General features: G+C 50.9%; 1 protein-coding gene across 3 annotated transcripts; it reads left to right on the top strand.

Moving 5' to 3' along the window:
• Window positions 1–76: 76 nt before the first annotated feature.
• Window positions 77–20,753, top strand: SYNDIG1L (synapse differentiation inducing 1 like). Of its 3 annotated transcripts, XM_034937830.3 has the most exons (5): window positions 568–741; window positions 11,167–11,288; window positions 16,855–17,328; window positions 18,663–18,803; window positions 18,959–20,753. In XM_034937830.3, the coding sequence occupies exons 3-5, from the start codon at window positions 16,912–16,914 to the stop codon at window positions 19,115–19,117; spliced, it is 717 nt and encodes a 238-aa protein (XP_034793721.1). In that variant the 5' UTR covers window positions 568–741; window positions 11,167–11,288; window positions 16,855–16,911; the 3' UTR covers window positions 19,118–20,753. The 3 variants fall into 3 exon arrangements, 2 of the variants coding, with proteins under 2 accessions (XP_003824212.1, XP_034793721.1); XM_003824164.4 differs by lacking the exon at window positions 11,167–11,288 and having other exon boundaries at window positions 433–741; XR_004666230.2 differs by lacking the exons at window positions 16,855–17,328; window positions 18,663–18,803; window positions 18,959–20,753 and adding an exon at window positions 11,885–11,902 and having other exon boundaries at window positions 77–741.
• The last annotated feature ends 1,193 nt before the right edge of the window (window positions 20,754–21,946 follow it).

Raw genomic sequence — 21,946 nt, 5'->3', positions numbered from 1 at the left:
GTTGATTAAACACATTATCGGGCTTGGTATCTGGTATATAGTAGGTGCTCAATAAATGCTTTCTGTTTGTTTTTCTTTTTAGGGCAGATCAATGTTAAAAACTCAGGGCTGGCTTTGGAGCCTAGGAGCTCCAAAATGCTTCAAGAAGCCCAAGGGCCTCCCATCGCTCTGGGGTGCGCGGGAGGAGGGGAGAGAAGGCCTGGGAAAGAGGGCTCGGCTCCAGGAAGCGGGTACGCGGGTTCCAGCTGCGCGCCCCTCGCTTCGCCGCCTCCTCCGGGCTCCCCCGACTTCCCGCCCCGCCCCGCCCCGGAGCCGGGTCCGGAGTGCCTGGTGGGCTGATTCCGGAGCGTGGAAGGGAGCACGGAGCACGGAAGCGAGGGAGGCGGCGGCGGCGGGAGGCGGGAAGGAGGGGGACCCTCCTCGCTGCTCTCCCAAGTCGGCGCGGAGCCGCCTCGGGCCGGGCCGAGGGCTGCGCGGCGGCGGCGGCGGCGGCGGCGGCGGGGCCCGGCCAGGATGCGGGGCTCCCGGGACCGCGCGGGGCGGGGCGGGCGGCGGCGGCGGGCTGCGGGCGGGAGCTGTCCGCGGTGCTGAAGCGGCGGCGGCTCAGGGACGCGGGGACGAGAGCAGGGGAGCCCTCCTGGGAGTTCCACGGCGACCGCGAGGCGGGGGCGCCGTCGCTCACCGGCCCATGCCGAGCCCCCGAGCCCCGCGGAGGAGGCGGGACCGTCCGCGGCGGGACAGGTAAGGGGCGGTCTGGGGGCGCCGCGGGAGCGCAGAGCTAGGCGCGGAGCGGGGAGTGAGCTGGGGAGGGCACGGGAGCCCTCTCGGGGCTAGGGGCTCTGACTCCCTGCTTGGCCGCACCTTGCACTCCGCCAAGGCTTGCACTTCGTCCCTCCCTACCCCTCATCCTGCAGGCTGGGGGTGCTGGGAGGGGGCTGAGGAACTGGGGTCAAGACACCATAACCTCACAACATCAGGCCTTGACCCTGACCTCAGGCAGCTCCTAGACATCCTGCCTACTGACGGCAAGAAATACTGATTAGAGCCTCAGACTCCCTGGTACCCCAGTCCCCACCAAGGTTTTGCGACACTAGCAAAATCTGAGCAGGCTTCACTAAGCTCCCCTCTTCTGGCACCCAAGCCTGCTCACCCGGGTGACTGAGGTGGCTGTGGTACCCCCTGCTCTGAGATTTCTCTGCCCTGGAAATGGCTCTTGGGCCAAGGGATTGGCTCTTGGGCCAAGGCCCCTTAGGATGGATTAACCCATTTCTTCAGGGAAGGAAGGAGGTCCTGGAAGATACCTCAATTTTTTTTTCCTATGACACTCTTGACGCTCACAGAAGCAGGCAGGATTTGCATCGCATCTCTTGGCGCATGAGGGCAAAGAGTCAGGGAACCTGGGCCCTGTTTTCTATTATGTGCTGGTGACCCTAGACAGAGCCTCCATTAGGAGTTCTCTCTCTTTCTGGCAAGAGTGCGCTGAATGAGCTCATTCAGGCCTGCAAAGTGCTTCTAGTTCTTCAGAGCAGAGTTCTCTATGACTGGCAGAATGTAGCGATCAAAATAAAACTGCGTGGAGGAAGAATTGGCCTACCCTTGTGGCTGACCACTTCTTTCTACTGCTTTATCCCCACCCTCCAACCCAACACAACTTCCCTACCCCCAGGGGTAGAAAGAGCACTAGAGTAGGAGTTCCTGGCTGGGTGCTGGCATTTACTGGCTTTAGCTAGTTCCCTAAGCTCTTTCAACCTCATCCTCCTCACCCCTAGAGTGGGGATAAGGTCACCGCTCTGCTCACCTCAGGGAACTGCCTTGGGACCCAATGAAAAACAATGCACCTGATTGGAGGCTTGCCACCTGTACATCTCCATACCAGTGTGCGCTGCTGTCACTGTTCCCAACCCCTAGCCAGGCCTGCTGGCAGTGACCTGATTATTGTCACCCCTACCCCCTCTTCTCCCAGCATGGCCATGTCTCCCTTTGTCCTTGGCCACCGTGGGGTCCCAGAATCAGTGAAGCCAAACTTATAAACCTTAAGGAGAAAAAAGTGTGCCCTCCCTTCTTCTCCTCTTCCATCATCACCTATAGGAGATAATATAAGGTGAGAGTCTGACTCACCGGTTTTTATTTTTTCTCCCTAAGAACCACAGATCTAGGGAAAGAGCTCCCTGAAGGCAGGAATTGTGTTGTTTTCATCTCTTTGTCCCCCTTCATGACCCCCTCCCCAACAGCACCTGGAAGATAGTAAGGACTCAGTAATCGGGTGTAAAATGAGGGAATGAAATGTTAAAATGTATCAGAATAAAAGCATTTAACTGGGAGTCAGAAGCCCTGTGTTCTGGTCACAGATCTGCCGCTGTCTCAGGCAGGTCCATTCCCCTCTGGGGGTTCATTTTTCTCATCTGTAAAAGAAGAGAGTTGGGCTAGATGAGTTAAGATTTCAAGCCCTGATATTCTGTAGGGCTTTCTGAGGCTGTCCTAAACCCATAAACCCCTCAATTCTGCTTGAATACAGGATGCCGGCTTTATCAACCTGGTTTGACAACAAAGTTAATGACCTTTTAGTAATGAACTGGATTTTATGAATGGAGTGAAAGTGAGCAATAGGAACCAGAAAAAGCCATTTATATTTCTGATGTTTTCTTAAGAACCCCCTCTCTTATTTCTCTGGGAAAGCCATAAGTGTGACTCAGAATGACTGAACTGAGAGGGGCTCCTGCCTCCAAGCCCAGAGGCCAGGAACCACCACCCCATTATCCCTGCCACCACCACCACCACCACCATCTCTTGTGAGTAACAAAGGGCCAGGGACCCCACCATTGGCCATCTCCTACCAGGGACCCTGCCTGGCTATGATCTCCCTCCTAGGAAGACCAGAGGAGGGGACAAGCAGGAAATATCCATCCCTACAGAGAATTTATATGTGTGTTACGTGTGTGTGTGTGTGTGTGTATATATATATCAATCAAAATGAGTTTCTCTGATAATAATTTCCCTCAACTGTGGCAGGTCCAGCCGATGTTCAGAAAAACCTTAGCTAATTGGCATTTCGGTAGAGCTGAGTAAGCCATGCCAGTGACCTCGCCGAATTACTCTGTGAGTGCCCAGCCAGGGTGGGGGACCAGTCCCCCCTCCTCACGTCATCGCTTTCTGGCTCCCAGCTGTTGGTGCAGCACTGGCAAGAATCAGCTCTCTGGAGTTAATGGACAGTCACTAACCCTCATAACAAAGTGACGGCAGCAGCAGCAGCAACAGCAAGCTAGTGAGGTGTTTTCTTTTCTGCAAGGCTGGTCTGCAGAGGAGCTGGCCTGCTACTGGGGTGAGGACAATACACTAGCCTTCCTTCTGCAGCTGTTTGGGTGGACACCCCACTCCCAGAGCTGTCAGGGTGCAGGGCATCTCTGGTCACCCAGGCAGATGACATCTGGCTCCTCTCCTGACCGGGGAAAACTACCCATTGGCTGCTTCCTGTGTTCCCCTCTTGTTCCCTCCTTGCTGAGGCTTTTATTCTGGGCCCTTCTACAAGGCCTCAAAGGGAAAAAGGGAGTCAACCCTGGCATATGGCACATGATTGGGTGATCTTGGGGGCGGGGGGGCTGCTGAGAAAGAGGAAGAATAAATGCAACATGGTCATTAAGAAATTGTGTGGCCAGGTGCAGTGGCTCACGTCTGTAATCCCAGCACTTTAGGAGGCTGAGGCGGGTGGATCACTTGAGGTCAGGAGTTCGAGACCAGCCTGGCCAACATGGCGAAACCCCCATCTCTACTAAAAGTACAAAAAGTAGCCAGGCATGTAACTTCAGCTACTCGGGAGGCTGAGGCATGAATCACTTCAGCCTGGGAGGTGCAGGCTGCAGTGAGCCAAGATCGTGCCATTGCACTGCAGCCTGGGCGATAGAGGGAGACCCTGTCTTAAAAAAAAAAAAAAAAAAGAGAGAAAGGAAAGAAAGAAAGAAAAAAAAGAGAAATTGTGTGTGTGTGTGTGTGTGTGTGTGTGTGAAGAGAGAGATTAAAATGTTGAAATACACACATGCAGGTCCCTTCCCCTGCGTGATACACACAAAATGGCAGAAGCAGAGAATATCCAGAGATATCTGCACATCACTGGTTACCTTCAAGTCCAAAAGCCAATTCATCTGTGCATCCTAGAGGGGCTTCCAGCTCCAAAGTACACTGGGCAGACAGAAGCAGGAGGAACAGCCTTCAGCCTGGGAGAAGGAATATCCCAGTTCTCTAAACCTGCATTTTCCAACCCCTTTCCCTTCTCCGGGACTCAGCTGGCATCTCATATGGGGCAAGGTCCCCTCTGCTGCAAGCCAGGGGACACTAAAGACTGATCTTCACCCCCGCCGTTTATGTCAAGTCCTCATTTCTCTTACCTCCCGCCTTATTCTCTCTTCTCCTTCCTCCCTGCAGCTGCCCCCACCCCCATCACCCAGCAAGCAAACCAAGCAGGGAGTGGGGCCGGATGCTGAAACTCTTCATTAGGTGTGTTATCTTCCGCCATTAGATGTGCTGTTTGCTTCTAAGTGGTTGGGAATGAGCTGCTTCAGCGGAGAGACAGGTTGTTTCAGTGAGAAAAAAGATTTGATTTCCACCTGAAAATGGACTAATTTGAGTAGCAGAGCCACCATCCCAATCCTGTCAGCAATCTTCACCCTTGTCAGCCGCAAGCCCATCTCCCAAGCAGGTGGATTATGCTTTAAAGGAGAGGCCAGTCTGGCCCGTGGGAGCCCAGGGTGGCAGGGGGTAGAAAGAGGGCAATTGATTCTCCCTGTAAGACAGTGACTAAGAAACCTCCTGTGGGAGCCAAGAAGTGTTCAAGCTGTTTTATCTGTCTTTCCCGGGTTCCCCCATCAGCTTTCTCCTCTCCTTTTCTGTTCTCTCTTCTTCCCTCCTCTTCTCTCTCTCCAAAGGTCCTTCGACGATTCTCAAATCTCTTTCCCGCCCTGAACACTACCTAGGGCTTCGACTCCATACATCCAGCAGCCAGGCAGAATTTCTACTCTTTAACACACTTTAAAACAAAACTCGTCCACTTCTCCCCATCCTGCTCTTCTGTGTGTGTGTCTGTATGTCCCATTTTTCCAGCTTGGTACTTGGTGGGCCTTTTAATCTAAATATTCCTTTTTGTTTTTTAGTTCAGGAAACACTTGACGCTTCTGCTTCTTTGTTATTTTTCTCCTCTAGTCTTTCCATTGTGTCTTTCTGAAACTCCTATTAGATTGATGTTGGACCTCCTGGGACTCTCCTTCATGTCCCTTACCTTTCTTTTACCTTTTCCATGTTTCTGTCTTTTTGCTCTAGTCTTAGACAATTTCATTTACTTTTTCTTTTACATTGAAAGGTCTTACTTTATCTATGCCTAGTCTATTATCCAGTCTTTTCGTTGAATTTTTGAAAATTTCGGCGATTATTTTTAATTTCCAAAATGCTCATGTTCTTGAATTGCTCTTTTTCATAGCAGCCTGTTATTGTTTCATAGATGCAGTGTTCTTTTATATCTGCCTGAGGATATGAATTCAAAAAATTTTTTTTCAAAGTTTTTTTTCTGTAACTTGAATGATTTGGGATCTTATTGGGTCATTTGTTCTATTTGTTTATTTAATCCTTCTCTTTTATTTTCCTGTAGTTGTTTTTTATTATCTTTTGTTGTCCATTTATACTTAGGAATGAAGGAAGGCATTGACTAGAACAAGCAGCTAGTATGAATTTCCTCTGAAGTTGGCTAAGTTTGTTTCCACAGTAGGCCACTCTTCTGAATGGGAGTTGTTCTTACCTCCAGTGTTTGGGGCTACAGGTTTCTCTACACTGATTTCCTCACCAAGGAATCTCATCTGCTCTTTATCTCCAGGAATTTCTGGCCCACTGATTTAATTCTTTTTTGTTTTCCACAGGATTTATTATGATTTTATTCTTTTAAAAGATATACATCCTGTCATTTTAATAGAAACTTAAGAAGGAAAAGAGGTGGTCATTTGTGTTCAGGCTACCCTCTTGAACTGGCAGCAGCCTCCCCTTAGGTTTTCTGTCTCAGGTGGTTGCATGGCCTTCTATTTGGTTGACAAAGCCAGAAACCTGGGAGTCACTTTTGTCGTCTTCCTCTTCCTCTTCCTCACTTCTAGTGACCCACAGATTCCTGTTCATTTAGCCTCCTAATTGCTCCTTAGATCTGACTCTTCCTCCTTTTCAATTCTGCCACAGATCAGTTTCAGGTCCTCATCCTCTCCTGCCTGCATTTTTTTTTTTTTTTTGACAGAGTCTCACTCTGTCACACAGGCTGGTGGGTGGCATGATCTTGGTTCACTGCAACCTCCGCCTCCCAGGTTCAAGTGTGTTCTCCTGCCTCAGCCTCCCAAGTAGCTGGGATTACAGGTGCACGCCACCACACCTGGTTAATTTTGTGTTGTTAGTAGAGATGGGGTTTCACCATGTTGGCCAGGCTGGTCTCAAACTCCTGACCTCAAGTCATCCACCCGCCTCGACCTTCCAAAGTGCTGGGATTGCAGGTGTGAGCCACCGTGCCTGGCCTTCTGCCTGCATTCCTACAATAGTTTCTTAACAGGACTCCTAGCCTCCATTCTCACCCACCTTAAATCCTTTCTATCCCCTGCCGCCCATCAGAGTGCTCTAAAACATAGGCATGACCATAGAACTTTCCTGCTACACCCATCACTGGCTCCCCAGTGCTCCTCTGCATGGCATGGGAGGCCTTCCCACCTCTCCTGCCTCATTCCATCGCTACCAAACTCCCTGGCTTCCCCTCTATATCACTACCCCATGCTTTTGTGCTATAACCTCTTCTGGAAATGCCCTTCTCTCATTCGCTCACCTAGATGATTACTTTTTCCTTCAAGACTGAGTTCAGAAGTCACCTGCTCTGAGAAGCCTCTTCCTAGTTCTCACCATCACGTTTGCTGCCATCCCATAATAGGGGTCCCTTATCAATGCACCCATAGCATTCTGTGTGCTGCTAGCACAACTTACTCCATCTATTGAAACTTTGTATTTGCTAGTCTGTGTTTTCTACCCTTCCTCACAGCAGGTGCCACTTCTGGTTTATTTTTGCAACCCAATAACTGGCCTGAAGTAATTGTTCAAGAAATGTTTATTGTGCAGAACCAAATGTGCCTCAGCCAGATGTATTCCATCTACCCCAAATCCTGGAAAGTACTTTCTTCCCAGAGAGTCTCAGTACACCTAGCTCACCCATTCACTAATTCACTCATTCATTCATGAGATCCACTGTCTATTGAGTGCCTAGTATATGCCACGCAAGGGGATGCAGGGAGGAGCAAGACAGACCGTTACCACCCCGCTGGAGCTCACAGTCTGGTGAAGGAGAAAGACGCTAATGAATGAATCACACATATATAAATAGAGACTGTGATAAGCACTTAGAGGCAAGGAGCATGGAGCCGTGAAGAGCAGATAACCAGGGAGGCGAAATCTAGACTGAGGAATTAGGGATGGCCTCTCTAAGGAAGTGACCTTTGAGCTGAGAGCTAGAGCATCCTAATGTGAGTGCAGCTTCTGACAAACAGAGATGGGAAGTGAAGGAGAGAGGGGACATGAGCTGAAAGGGGGAATGGCACTGGGGAATGATGTGCCAGTGATCTGTTGCTGCCCAACTACCCCAAAACCTAGTGGCTTAAAACAACAGACATTTTATTATACTTCACGACTTCGGAGGGTCAGAAATGCAGGCAGGGTTTAGCTATGTGATCATTCCACTCTGTATGGCGTTAACAGAGGTCACTTGGTGACAGATGGGCTGGTTTGAAGAACCAAAAATGGCTTCACTCACAATGGCTGGCATCTTGGGGATGATGAGGAGGCTGGGCTCAGCAGCTTCCATCGATGAGAGCATCTATACACACATGGCCTTTCCAGCATGGTGGCCTCAGAATCATCCAACTACTTACAGAATGGCTCAAGATTCCAAGAGCGAGTGTTCCAGTGAGCAAGGTGAAAGATGGCCTTTTATGCCTTGGCCTCAGAAGTCACATAGCATCACTTTTGCTGTGCTCTGTGGTTGAAGCAGTTGCAAGCCCACCCAGATTAGGGAGAAAGGGCATAGACCCCCTAACTCTTCCTAGAAAGAGTGTCAAATTATTTGCAGCCAGGTTTTACAATCATCACAATGATTTTATTTTTTAAGTGAGGGAGACTACAATATGTTGAAGTGCCATTAGGAAGGATCAGGAATTAGGAGCAGTTGGAGACAGAGGCGAGAGAAAGGATAATCAATTGTGTTAGGCTTGTTGAGAAGGCAAACTGAAACAAAGAAAGCTCAGTTCCCCATTTTCTTTGACTCTGCCAACCTCGCCCCCCTCGCCACCCCTGGCTCTTTCTCCCTTTATTCTCAAATGCAGCAAGCTGCAGCTAATGACTCCAAGCTGGCTTGGTGGCTCTTTCGCTTATCACCAGCCAGAAATCTTCAAATCCAGCGCCAAGCCATCAACAAACAGCCACCAGAGTCACAACACTTCACAGTTTACAGAACAGTTTATACATGATCTGATTAGAAGATGGTCTAGCGCCTGTTCTAAAAGATTTCACCTTTTCCCTGGATTTTAATAATTTACATTTAATCTTCTGCCCGATTAGGAAGTCCTGGTTTTTATCTCTCAGTTTAAAAGCAATCTCTCTTGTTGCACTGAGAGATAGTGGTCAGTATCTCAACTTCTTCACAAAGGCTCGGTATTTATTTGAATCCAGACCCTTGGGGTTATCTAGGCAGCTACCCCTGGGCTGCTAAATCACCCTAAATCTCTTAATCTTTTTTTAACGCTCCCATTTCTCATTCCTGTCACTTAAGACTCTGGTTTTAACTCATTCAAGATCAACTCCTCACCACTCTCACGCCTACCACATATCACAACCCTCCATATCCACCAATCACATAGCTCCATGCAGTTATGCCCTGAAAGGAGTGGGAAGTCAGAGCCCAGGCTTTAGACTAAATCAAACCTGGGTCAAATCCAGTCTCTGTCACTGTTTAATCTTGGGCAAGTTCTGAGCCTCAGTTTCCTCATCTAAACAATGGGGAATAATAATAACCGGCTTCATTTGTTGTTGTAAAGTTTTGAGATAAAGCACATGGAACACCTCATGGGAGGATGCAATAAATAGCAGCTGTTACCATTTTACAGGGTTCTGATAAAGGCTGACCCCATCCTAGGGTGTGAGCCAACTCCTGGTCATATACACCACACTGTCCTTTTGGCCTCTCTTTAACGGTGTTCACGATGCCTCCTCCCAATCAGGTCAGAGCCCACCAGGCAGTGCACACAGCAACCGTCCTCAAGGTGTCAGCCCTACAGCAAATCCTGGAGAACATGGTCTTGTTCAGGCCAGCTGTTTTATCACCTTTGCCAGGACCTCTGGTCTCCCATCCCTGCATCTGTTTGGTGGCTAAAAGCATGCATTCTGGTCAAACAGACTTGGGTCAAATAGAGCTCTGCCACTCTCTAGCTGTGTGATCTCAGAAAATCGATTTAATTTCTCTAAACCCCAGTTTCCGCACATGTTAAAGAGGATGGATTAAATGAGATAACCCATTTGAAGCACTTGGCATGGCGTTCAGAACAAAACAAGCACCCAATAATGGTAGCTGATACATAGTGGCATTAGGGTACCATGATTCTGACGTCAGACTTCCAAGGCTCATGTCCAGCTCTCCACTCACCAGCTGTGTGCTGTGGGCACCTACAACTTTCCTATGCCTCAGTGTCTTTTGCTGTAAAATGGAGATGATGATGACATAGACTTCACATGGCTAGTATAAGGATTAAATGAGATGATATATAGCATTTAGAACAGTGTCTGGAGCACAGTAAGAACTTAGTAAGCACAGGGTGTTATTATTATTCCATCCTTTTACTCTCAACCTTTTTGGATTGTCACATTTAAGTTTCATTGCTTATTTGCAGCATATTTTGTTAACTCCAATCTATCTTTTTTGTTTGTTTGTTTGGTTGGTTGGTTGGTTTGGTTGGTTGGTTTGTTTTTGTTTTTGAGACAAAGTCTTGCTCTGTTGCCCAGGCTGCAGTGCAGTGGTGCAATCATGGCTCACTGCAGCTTAGACCTCCTGGCCTCAAGCGATCCTCCCGCCTCGGCCTCCCAAGTAGCTGAGACTACAGGTGTGCACCACCACACCTGATTGATTTTTTTATTTTTTGTAGAGATGGGGTTTCATTATATCGCCCAGGCTGGTCTTGAACTCCTAGGCTCAAGTGATCCACCCACCTTGGCCTCCCAAAATACTGATTACAGATGTGAGCCACCATGCCTAGCCTCTTTGTCTTTTTTAAGTCATCTTTGAGATATAATACACATGACAAAATTCACTAATTTTAAGTGTACAATTCAATTTGTTTTGTGAAATATATGTAGTCCTATAATCACTACCACAACCAAGAGATAGAACATTAGAACATGTGGAAAAAGAAAATATAAAAGAAACAATAAATTAAAAATTATAAAATAAAATAAAGAGATACATTTAAAAAAGAGAGAGAACAATTCTGACATTCCTTAAAGTCCTCAGGCCCCTTTCTAATCAATGCCCTCCTCTCCCCCCAGCCCTGAGCAACTACCCATCTGCTTTCTGTCACTATAGTTTTGCCTTTCCTAGACTTTCAAATAAGTGGAATAAAACACTATATGACTATCTTTGTCTTTTTTTGGGCAATTTTATTCCATTTACATTCATTGTCATTACTGATGTAGTTGGTTATAAGCTTAACATCTTAACTATTTACTTTCTATTTGTCTCACCTATTCTATATTCCTTTTTCTATTTTTTCTTGCCCCCTTTTTGATAGCACTATCCTTTTGGATAATACTTTGGGAGGCCAAGGTGGGAGGTTCGCTTGAGCCCAGGAGTTTGAGAACAGCCTGGGAAACATGGCAAAACCCTGTTTCTACAAAAAATACAAAAAAATAGCTGGGCGTGGTGGTACATGCCTATAGTCCCAGCTACCTGGGAGGTTGAGATAGGAGAATCCCTTGAGCCCAGAAAGTCGAGGCACAGTGAGCTGGAATCATGCCATTGCACTCCAGTCTGGGAAACAGAATAAGACCCTGTCTCAAAAAAAAGAAAAAAATTTTATTATTTCATATTCCTCATAGTGATTATACATTTTTTTACTCTTTTTTCAGTGACTATCAGAGCAGTGGTTCTTAAAGTGTGGTCCCTCGACCAGCAGCAGCATCAACATTACCTGGGAACTTGTTAGAAATGCAAATTCCCAGGCCCCACCCCAGAATCATAAACCGTTAAGGTAAAATCCAGCAATCCAGGTTTAACAGGTCCTCCCTGTGAGGTTGATGCATGCTGAAGTCTGAGAACTCCTGCCCTGGGACAACTTTCGCTTCTGGCGGGCAGCTGGGCTGTGTGCAGATCGCCTTCATCCGACAAGGGGTGGAGCCGATTCAAAGCCTGGTTTCAGTGCTGTGAGGGCTGGTTTGTTTCTGAGTTGCTCCTACTTCCAGCATGTAGCCCTAAAGAGGTCCCAGTTGAAAACCAGGGTATTTATTGGGGGCCCTCCTCCTTAACAGGCCCTGACCTCCAATTTTTCACCCCCAGCCCTGAGGTTTCTGGAAGAGCAGCCTCTAAGCTGCCCCTTAGGAATCAGGAAAGGTCTCAAAGGGAAACGCAGTGCCAAGTGTCAGGCTGGCCTCCCTGTGTTTCTCTTTCCTCTGGGATCTTGGCATTCTGACCCTCCAGTTCTTACTCCCTTGGTGATTCCTTGAAGCCTTCATATTACCCACCCACCACACCACTTTTCTAGCTGTTATTGGCGGTTTGGTGTGACATGACTTAGTCTGCCCCAGCTGAAAAAGGAAGCCCTCTGTCCTGTTGTTATTCTATTACCAGGAATCTAGAGTCAACACGAGCATTTAGAACAGTTCCCGGCACATGGTCAAGAACTCAGTAAGTGTAAGTTATTCTTCTTCTCCCAATAAAATCCTAGAGTCATATTGAGCTGAGTTGTTAAAAATCAACTCCTCCTAAATCTCTCATACATTGGACAGATAAACGAACCAATGTCACACCGTATGATTGGACTCCAATGCAATTGGACTCAGCAGGAGACTGTAATTGGACTCCAGCGGATTCCTGAATGGTTTCCTGCCCCTGGTCTGGAAGGTGGCAGTGTGCTCTCCATCCCCAAATCAGGGAGTGGGAAACCTTCGGGCCCAGCTAAGTTCTCCGCTCAGAAAAAGACAACCTGGGTGCTGCGGCCTCAGAGCCACCTTCTCTCCCTCTCCCATTGTGGGACCCAGACCCACAGCCCCAGCTGCACAATTTGGAGCAATCTCAGCTTCAGAATTCCAGACCTCTCATATCGTTCCTCTGGAGCAGAGTACACACAGGCATGCCTACACACACACGTGTGCGTGCATGCATACACAAACAAACACACACGAGTGTGGGCACACTCACCCGTAGGTCCTCAGGTAACCACACAGGGTCTGGAAGGCACACACCGTCCAGGGAAGACTAAACCACAACGGTGGTGATGATAATTGCTCTGCTCTGAGTGCCGGTCCCTTACTCCAGTGAACAGGGAGAGGCAGACCCAAGGAATGGGCTGAAAGGCCAGGCCAAGCCAAGGGCAGGAAGGCTGTGTCTGGGGACCTGCCACCCTCTCCTTCTGGTCAGGAATCTGTGCTGGGTCTCCAGGATCACGTCCGCGAACTCCCCATGTGGCCCTAGTAGGATATGGGGTGAGTATGAGCTGTGTAGAGAACCGTGACCCTTGGCTGGACTGTGAGCAGATGCAGCTGCTGCTAACTTAGATTGCTTTATGGAAGAAGAGGTGTGTGTGGGTGTGAGTGTGTGTCTGTGTGTGTGTGTGTGTGAGTGTATATGTGAGGGGGCAGGCTTTAATGCTGTGCTCAGCCGCCAAACCTAGAAAGAACCCCTCAGCCTAAGGAGGTTTTAAACTGATTTTAGATAATTTGGCTCAGAAGAAATCTATGCACTTAATTTTTTTCTGGTTTAAAAGTAGTACATGCTCATTGTAAAAAAAAAAAAAATGTGGAAAACAGAAAAACCAGAGTATAAAAAAGAAAATGAAAAGCACCTGTGCTCCCACCCCTGGAGATAATCACTCTTGACATTTTGGCGGAGTTGAGATTACATGCATTTACCATTTTCTTTTCTTCTTTCTCACCGAATCTGCAATGAGTATTTTCTCACGTCATTACTCTTTGTAAACCTGTTCGAAGGCCTCGTACCACCGTATTGTGCACAGTAATTTATTTAACTTGTTCCCAATTGCTGGACGTTTAGGTGGCTTCCAGTTTTTCATATTGTGTAAAGCCAGGACCATGTGTCTTTGTGCATGAAGTGCTGAGAAGCCCTGCTTAGAGGCACCATCAGAGCCCAAGGGAGGAGGAAAGCTGGGAAAGGCTGAGTGTGGCTGGGATTGCGGAGGCTCAGCTGGGTGTACTTTGACCAAGAAAGTCTGACAGGAGCAGTGATGAGGGAATAGGGGGAAGAACTGGGATTCAGCTGCCCCTGCCTGCTTTGAACAAGTGTCCTTCAAATGCCCCTATGGTCTTCAGGTATCTTTCCATCCCTCCTGGAGAGATCAGACAGGAGGGCAGTCCTCCTGGTGAGACAGAGCATAGGGCAGGGGTGAGTCAGATGCAGTAATCTGCTCTGTGGGCCCTGGGGCTGCCCACTCCCACCCCAAGACCCCTGCATGCCTCAGCCCGCATGGATGGTGACAGCACAGTGCACCTGACTCGAGGCTGCAGGTTGAAGGGACATACATTATGGCCAGCTGGGGGAGAGGCTGGAGGACCTTTGGGGGCCATGTCCTCCATTCCCAGAGGGTGGGCAAGATGGGCAGGGGTGGAGGGGCAGGGCTGCGACTGGGGCAGTACAGGGGCAGTCGGGAAGCCCGAGATGAATCCATGGCTCTGTCGCCCATCTGGAAAACTGATGCCTTGCTTTCCTTTGCCTTCCTCAACCTGCTCAAGGGGCTATGGTAGGGAAGGGGATGACTGTGCCCCTCACTAGGCTCTGCATGTGTTCACCTACCCCCGACCCTCAAAAGGGGGCAGAGGACAACAAGACTTCACTTCTGTGGGGTTCCTTGGGGGCACAGGATCATGGAATGTTAGTGCTACAGTTGATTGACACCAGTGGCCATTTCATACAATCACTCACTGGGGAAACTGAGGGGCCACATCAAAAAGCTGATGGGGGTGGACCGGGCATGGAATCTCAGTGTACGTGACTCCCAAATCCATACGGCTTACAGAGCTCACATGCCCTCAACCCCACACCTACGGTCACATCCATTGGGAGAAGGGAGACCATGGCAGGGGCTCCAAAGCTGCCCTTGGAGGGCAGAAGAGACCAGTCCTGCTGGAAATCTGCCCAGAGGAGCCCAGCCACGAGCCCAGCCCAGCAAGGCCTCTGCCTTGGGCACTCTGTGCTCCCCACCTGCTGGAAGGTGCCCTCCACATCACTATAATCCAAGGGGTTCCCTGTATTTTTGACCCCCAGAGAGGAAGGAGGAGGCCCTGCATTTATGAGCACTGAAGAGCTATGATCCAAGCCTGCATGACCTGCCCAAGCCTGTGCGCCCTATCTCTGCCTGTGGAGAGACATCTGCCACAGCTGCATGACAGCCTATATGGAACTCACCTCTGGTTGATGCATCAGCAGGGCCCTCAGGCCCATGGCAGCCCAGCATCTCCGGACCATCTGTGCCCTCCCTGGGGGAGGAGCTGGCGCTTGGGCCACAACCCCTTCTCTGAGTAACCCCCATGATTATTTGTTAGATGTTCTTGGAGCCCAGCTTAGAGGCAGCCAGTCTTGGATTCAGAGCTGAGAGCCACGGGTAGTGTCTTCTTGCCCCCTTGCCCTCATGCAGCCAGCAGCCCCCACCCCGCTTCCTAGGAAGTCAGCCAGGGGATCCTGGCCCCTCATGGACACACCCTCAGTGTCTTCGTCCAGGTCTGATTGGCCCCACTCCTCCCTTGCTCTGTCCCAATACCTGGGCATTGTTCCTGGAGCCATGCTCTGTCTTCGGGTTTCTCAGGAACCAGCTTCCTAGCATCCAGACATTTCTCTTGGGGCAGAAGCAGAAACTGCTCTTTTCCAGGATTTGGCTGTGGATTCTCATGGGGGCTGGGACTGGAGAGGTGACTAGATAATCGCAGGCCTGGGAGCAGAAGGATCTCCCTGCACTTTGCCCTTCACCCTTAGCAGAGACCTGCTAGAAGGCCAGACATGGCCCCAAGTGGGTGACGCCAAAGTCTGAAGCCCAGAAGTCAGGGCGGCAGCAGCCCCCTCTCTCAAAATCTACCACACATTCTCATCCCAGCCACCTCTTTGGCTCCACAAAACAACTTTATGGGGATGTATGGATGGTAATCCCTATTACCATCCACACCTTACAGATAAGGAAAGAGGGCACGAAGATCTGCCCAAGGCATCAAGACCAGGACTGAATCCCCAATCTTCAGATTAGAAATCCAGGGCAAGACACAGCCCCATCACCCTCCAGCTTTGCGATGGGCCAAGGAGGGGGACAGCAGGAGGTCCCCGGGGCCCCTAGCCTGCCCCTGGCCTCTCTCCATACCCCACTTGCACCTGCCACACCCAGTGTGTTGGGGGGGGCGGTTTATGGCTTCCCAGGTGCTCAGTAGGTGCTCAAAGCAGCTGAAGGAGGAAGGGAAGCCCTGAGTGTCTCCATACTTCCAAATGGGATGTGCAGGTCCAGACCTCAGAACCCAGGAGGCCCCACCTTAGATCCTGCAGGAACTTCTCAAAGTCCCAATTTGCCTTAGGGAGGAAGTTACTAAGGTGTATCCCTGTAAGACCATTGCTAGGGACAAGCGTCCTCCCTCAGTAAGAGCTGACAGCTGTGAGCACATGCCGTGTGCCGAGCTCTGGGCTCAGAGCGCTCCCATTCGACCCTAGAATGAATCCTTTCTCAACCCCAAGTCCCACCTGCCACTGAGTCCTGTCAATATTTCCCAGGATCAGTTCCCTTTCCTCCATCTACACCACTACTGAACCCCAGTTATCTTCGCTAGCCTGCAGCCATAGCAAAGGCCCCCTAATGGGGTCAGTCGGTCCAGCCCTCTCCAGTCCACTCCCCACACACAGCCATGGGGAAGGCTTCAGGACCCAGATCCTACCCTAGTACCCGCTCTTAGACTCAAGCAAGGCTGCACGGTCTGGCCCCCACACCCCATCGCACACCTCCATCTGTGCCCTGCACCACACCTGCCTTTTCCTGTATCCAACCACGGGGCCTTTGCACACATTCTTCCCTCTGCATGAAATGTGTTCTGCATCCCCTTCACCTCATTGACCCACACTCTTCCTTCAGATCTCAGCTCTAAGGCCTTCCCTCGGTCTCTGTGTCAGCTCCATCCATTGTGCGTGCTTACATGCACCTGCTGTACTTCTTCAGGGCAGAGACTTGATTTTACACTTGTCTTCTCCACCAGAATGGAAGTTTTGTGAAGACAAAGCAGGCATCTGCTCCCTCTCCCTACTTCTCATCTTTCCCACCATGGTACCCCGAGCATCCAGTACAGTGCCTGGCATATAGCTGATGCTCAATAAATATGTGTTGAATGGACAAATGACTATGCCAACTCTGTGGGGTAAGCACTACTGCCAGTCCCAAGCCACAGACAAAGAAACGGAGGCCCTGAGAAGTGAAGTAGCCAGTTCCAGGTCCTGCATCTTGCAAAGGGCAGAGGCAGAGTTTGAGCCAAGTCCGACTGCAGGACCCACGCTCTTCACCACTTTAGGTCCTGCCTCCAGTGCCCTGGCCTCAGTGCTTGTCTGTCTTGCTCTTCTGACAGGCTCTGAGGACTGCTCAGCTGGCCCAGGCCCCCCTCCCCAGCAGCTGCCCCAGAACCATGGAGAGTCTGAGTGAACTACAGAACCCGCTGCTGCCCAGGAGCCCTGCCCATCTCCATGGCCCCTATCCCTACCCGGAGACCCCACCCAGCTGGTCCTGCCAGGAAAAGCTCTACTCCTACCTCCTAGGTGGCGCTGGGCCTGCCGGAGCCCACCAGCTCCTGGACCCAGGGTCCCTGCAGCTGGCCGTGGAGGCCTGGTACCGGCCCAGCTGCCTCCTGGGGAGAGACAAGGTCAAGGAGCCCAGGGCAGGCAGCTGTGAGACCAGCTTCACAGAGGACAGGGAGCCCCAGGAGGGGCCTCCAGAGCAGCCCACAGGACCTGGCCAAGCTGCAGAGAATGTCACCATCCAGACTGTGTCCTATGGGGTACAAGAGGAGCTGCGGGACCAGGAGGATGACCAGGAGGAAGAGGAGGTGAGTGCATGAGGTTAAAATGCAGATTCCAGCATGAGCAACACAAGGAGACCCTGACTCTACAAAAAAAAAAAATTAAAAATTAGCCTGGCGTGGTGGCATGTGCCTGTGGTCCCAGCTAATCAGGAGGCTGAAGTGAGAGGATTGCTTGAGCCCAGGAGGTTGAGGCTGCAGTGAGCTATGATTGCACCACTGCACTCCTGCCTGGGTGATAGAGCAAGAGCCTGACTCAAAAATAAATAAATAAATAAATAAATAAATAAATAAATAAAATGCAAGTTCCCAGAGCCCCATCACCAGATATTGAGATCTAATAGGCCTGGATTAGGGCCCAGGAATCTGTATACTACCAAAGAAAAGGGACTTGGGACACATGTACAGCCAATGCTTTGAGAAACACTAGCTTTGAGTTGACTATTTCATTGTTCAATAGCACTTGTTCTTGTTTTCTTAATTATATAAATAATTTAAACCCAGCACACTCAAAGATAACATTTTGGTGGATGATTGTGTAAGTCTCTTATTCACATTTTCCCCCAGCCCACTCCCCAGAAGAAATCTTGCTGTACATAGTTTTATAATCTGATTTTATTTCTCTAAGCAACATATTTTAGTATTGCTCCATGTAATTTAATGTATTCCTGAGAGGTGATTGTTAATGGTTACATGGTCTTCCATTGTGAGTTCTTCCATCATTTATTAACATAGTCTCCTGGTCACTGGTCATTGAAAGTGTTTCTTTTTCTTTTTTTTTTTTTTTGAGATGGAGTCTCGCTCTGTCGCCCCGGCTGGAGTGCAAAGGTGCGATCTCAGCTCACTGCAACCCCCGCATCCCAGGTTCAGGCGATTCTCCTGCCTCAGCCTCCCAAGTAGCTGGGATTATAGGCACCTGCCACCATGCCCAGCTAATTTTCGTATTTTTAGTAGAGAGGGAGTTTCATCATGTTGGCCAGGCTGGCCTCGAACTCCTGACCTCAGGTGATCCACCTGCCTCGGCCTCCCAAAGTGCTGTGAGTACAGGTGTGAGCCGCTGTGACTGGCCCATTGAGAGTGTTTCTCTTCTTTCACAATTGCTATCTTATGATGAACAACCCTGGATGTAGGTATTTACCTTCTTTCCTCGTGATAAATTCCTAAAAGTGGAATCATTGTGCCATTGTTAAGGCTTTTGGTAGAAAGTGCCAAGGCCAGCCTACATCCCCACCTGCGGCAGAAGAGACTGCTTGTTGCTCCATGTCACTGGCCACTGGGCATTGCCTTTTAAAAAACCTCTTGCCAGCCTGATGGGGCTGGGCTGATCCTGGGCCTGGTCACCAAACCCCACTGTTTTGCAGAGCGATGCCACTTCAACGGAGAGTGAAAGTGAAGACAACTTTCTCACGCTGCCTCCCAGGGACCACCTGGGACTTACTCTCTTCTCCATGCTCTGCTGCTTCTGGCCACTGGGCATTGCTGCTTTCTACTTCTCCCAGGGGGTAAGAGCACCTGGGGCCCAGGTCCCTTCTCTGGCCCGTCACTCTACTGGAGGGCTTGGCATCCCGTCTGCAGGATGGGGTCAGGGGCCTGGCAGGCTGGGCTGTTTGGCTGGGTGTGGGGACACTCCTGTTCATCAGCATGTCTCTCTCCCTAGACCAGCAAGGCCATCTCCAAAGGGGACTTCCGCCTGGCCAGCACCACCTCCCGCCGGGCCCTCTTCCTAGCCACACTCGCCATCGCCGTGGGGGCCGGTCTCTACGTGGCTGTGGTGGTGGCTCTGGCAGCTTACATGTCCCAGAACGGTCATGGCTAGTAGCCAGTAGGGCCTGCATCCTGACTCCCCTGCCCACCTGAGGAAGCAGTGGGGCTTGGGGTTGCAGACCCTATGGAAAGGCCCAGCCCCTGAAGATGATCCCGTGAGAGTGGCTTGCTGAGGGGGAGACCCCCATTCCACAGCCTGCAGAGCTCAGCCTTCACTTCTGCTTGCCCGCTGCTCCCAGCCCCAGAGCAGGGCCCGGGGCGCCACTCTCTAACCCAGGCTACAGACGGGAAACAGAAGGCAGGGCTGCCCACCAGGCCATCCCAGCAGGGCCTAGCTCCGTCCATTCTGCCCATTCCCTAGAGGATCTCCTGCCCTACAGCCAGCCCACCACCTACCCTGCCAACCTCCCCACAGAGAAAGAGCAGGAGGTTACAGGGAGGAAAGGGGGTGCCCAGAGCACAAGGGGACCCGTCCCAATCCTTTCAGCCCACAGGGATCTTCACCTGGGGACAGCCTGAGCTTCCCCCAACTCCACTGTCTGGCCCCATCATGCCCAGACCTCAGCAGGCCAAGAAGGAAATACGTGGAGGCAAGGGGGCCTCTTGCTGTCTCTGATTCTAGAGGGTGCTTATCTCTGCATGGGCTTGTGAGGCACTGTAGATTCTAGATAGGGAAGAGGAGCCTCGGTATGTAAACTCTGAAACAAGGGCAGGTTCTTGGAGCTTCTTCATGCGGGTGCAAAAGGCAGTTGCAATGACAGAGAATAGAGGGTCCTGAAATATTGCTGGACTACATGACTCTTCCTACTCTCCCCCCATTCCCCGCCCCTATCATCCTTTTCTGGGCTTTGCCTGGGGGTCCGTGAGCTGGTGCCATCACAAGTAGACTAGACCCAGAGAGTGCCCTCAGCTCACCAGCCACTGAGCGCAGGGCCCTAGGTCCAGCCCTGCAGAAAACGCAGCAAGGAGAGACCCTAGGGAGTAGTGAGTATAGATGAGGGAAGGGACTCAGGGAAGGAATGGCCTGCTGAGTAGTCAGCAGTGCTTAGGAAGGCTTCCTGGAGGAGGTATCCCTTGAGCAAGGCCTAGGATGAATAGAATTCATCTAAGGGATTTGGTCACATAACTCTTTGTATTTGTAGGCAGGGATGTGGCAGGAACCTTCCATGGGAAGCTTCCAGGCTGTTTGGATTCTGCCTGGAACATCTGGGCTGGAGTCAAACTACAGCCATTCCTAAGGGTTCTGCCAACTCAAGGAGGAACGTCACACCTGTCTCTCAAAGACCAATGATGTTTTCCCATCTCTGAATGCTAGGGGGTCAGTGGTGGGTACCTGGTTACCCCTGGGGCATCTTCACTGATACCTCTGCTCAGTGCCAGTCTCAACACCCTCAGCCACTAGGGCACATCCAGAATTTTAGAGACATCTCCAGGTAGGCGGGGGGCAGCACCAATGTGGGCAGGCCTGTCTGGACTCAAGCTACAGGCCTCTGCTGTGCATGATGTGGGAACCTGGTCATTCCCATGCCCCATCCAGAGCCCAGGGCTGTGGCTCCACCACTGAGCATCCCTTTTCCCACTGTCCTCCCCTGCCTCGGGCACTGCCCAGCCCTCCACTCCTGCATCACAGCAGTTTTAAGGTCCCATTATTGTACTGATTTATCCTTGTAATAAACGTTTCTGTAACACCTGGTGCCCTCTAGGTATCTTGCTGTGCTACCTGCCCCGCCTTTGCCTGAATCCCATTCTTCTCCAAGACTGACCTGTTGCTATGTCTGCTGCTCTGACCCCTGGCAGCCTGCGGAGAGGACAAGCCCACGTATGGGCCTTAGGAGGAGTGGTGGCCAGAGTGTCTGCACCATCCCAGGATTCCTCTGCTTGGAGTAGTCTGGCTGTAGAGTGATGGCCTGCATTTGGCTTGCTCTAGGCAAGCCAAAGCAAGATCCGTGCCTGGAAAAAAAGCCCTTCTAGGCTCAAGAGCCTTGGAGGACAGGGAGGAAGGGATGTGAGCCAAGGTGACTGAGGCTCCATGGAGCTGCCTGGAGCTACCAAGGGTGGATACAGGGTGTGAGGGGGCCAAGGAGTCCACACCCCTGCTGCCTGCTCCTTCACCATCTCTTCCATCCCAGGAGCCGCTCCTGGACAATGTGGAGAGGAAGGCATCTCTGCCTGCCTCAGGCCCCAGCTCAGCACCAAATCTCCAATATCCTCTCAGACCTGAGCCCCCAGGAGCCTGCCTGGGCCAGCACAGGGACTGGCCTGGCCTCTAGGTCACTTGGATGGAGGGCCCTGGGGAGGCAGGTTATGCACATCCCATATCCACGTGTGCACCTACTTGTAAGACACAGCTGTGCACGTATGCGCACACACATGCTGCATGGGTTGCGAACCCCAGAAACAGAGATTAGCCTGTGAGATGGATATGAGGGGCTGCTGTTGGGATAACGTTTGTAAAAGCATGGAGAGGGAGGCAGATCTGGGCAGAGGGAGAGGTCAGGCTGCAATGCAGTCCTGAATGACAGGCTGGGCCAACCCACAGGGGAGCCAGAGTTGACCCAAATTGGGGTGAAGAGCCAGGTCTTTCCACTCCCTCATTGACCAGTCATTAGATGTGGGCCACCCAGAAAGAGGGTGTGACCTCAGGCAAGGCAGTTGTCTTCAGCTGAGACAACACAAAAACATTTGCCCTGAAGACTGTTTGCTGCCAGGACCTGCAGCAGCTGGAAAGCTGTCCATCCTTCCTGAAGGGATCCTGAGCGGCGTATCACCACGTCCACCACACCCACCCACCCAGCAGCAGACGCACTGGTGCCCACCTAGATCCCCTCTGCATTCACCTCTTCACACTGAAGGCTGCTTCAGTCGTGTTCTACACAGGTTC

This window comes from Pan paniscus, chromosome 15, assembly GCF_029289425.2.
Source record: "Pan paniscus chromosome 15, NHGRI_mPanPan1-v2.0_pri, whole genome shotgun sequence".
Lineage (NCBI taxonomy): Eukaryota > Metazoa > Chordata > Mammalia > Primates > Hominidae > Pan > Pan paniscus.
Note: the sequence above shows the minus strand (reverse complement) of the source record. Positions and strands in the feature narration are given on the sequence as shown.

Bases quoted from the DNA above. Each gene is read 5' to 3' on its own strand.
- SYNDIG1L (XM_003824164.4), top strand. From the start codon at position 16,912: ATGGAGAGTCTGAGTGAACTACAGAACCCGCTGCTGCCCAGGAGCCCT. The intron at 17,329-18,662 runs GTGAGTGCATGA...ACTGTTTTGCAG, and splicing joins ATGACCAGGAGGAAGAGGAG to AGCGATGCCACTTCAACGGA. The intron at 18,804-18,958 runs GTAAGAGCACCT...CTCTCTCCCTAG, and splicing joins CTTTCTACTTCTCCCAGGGG to ACCAGCAAGGCCATCTCCAA.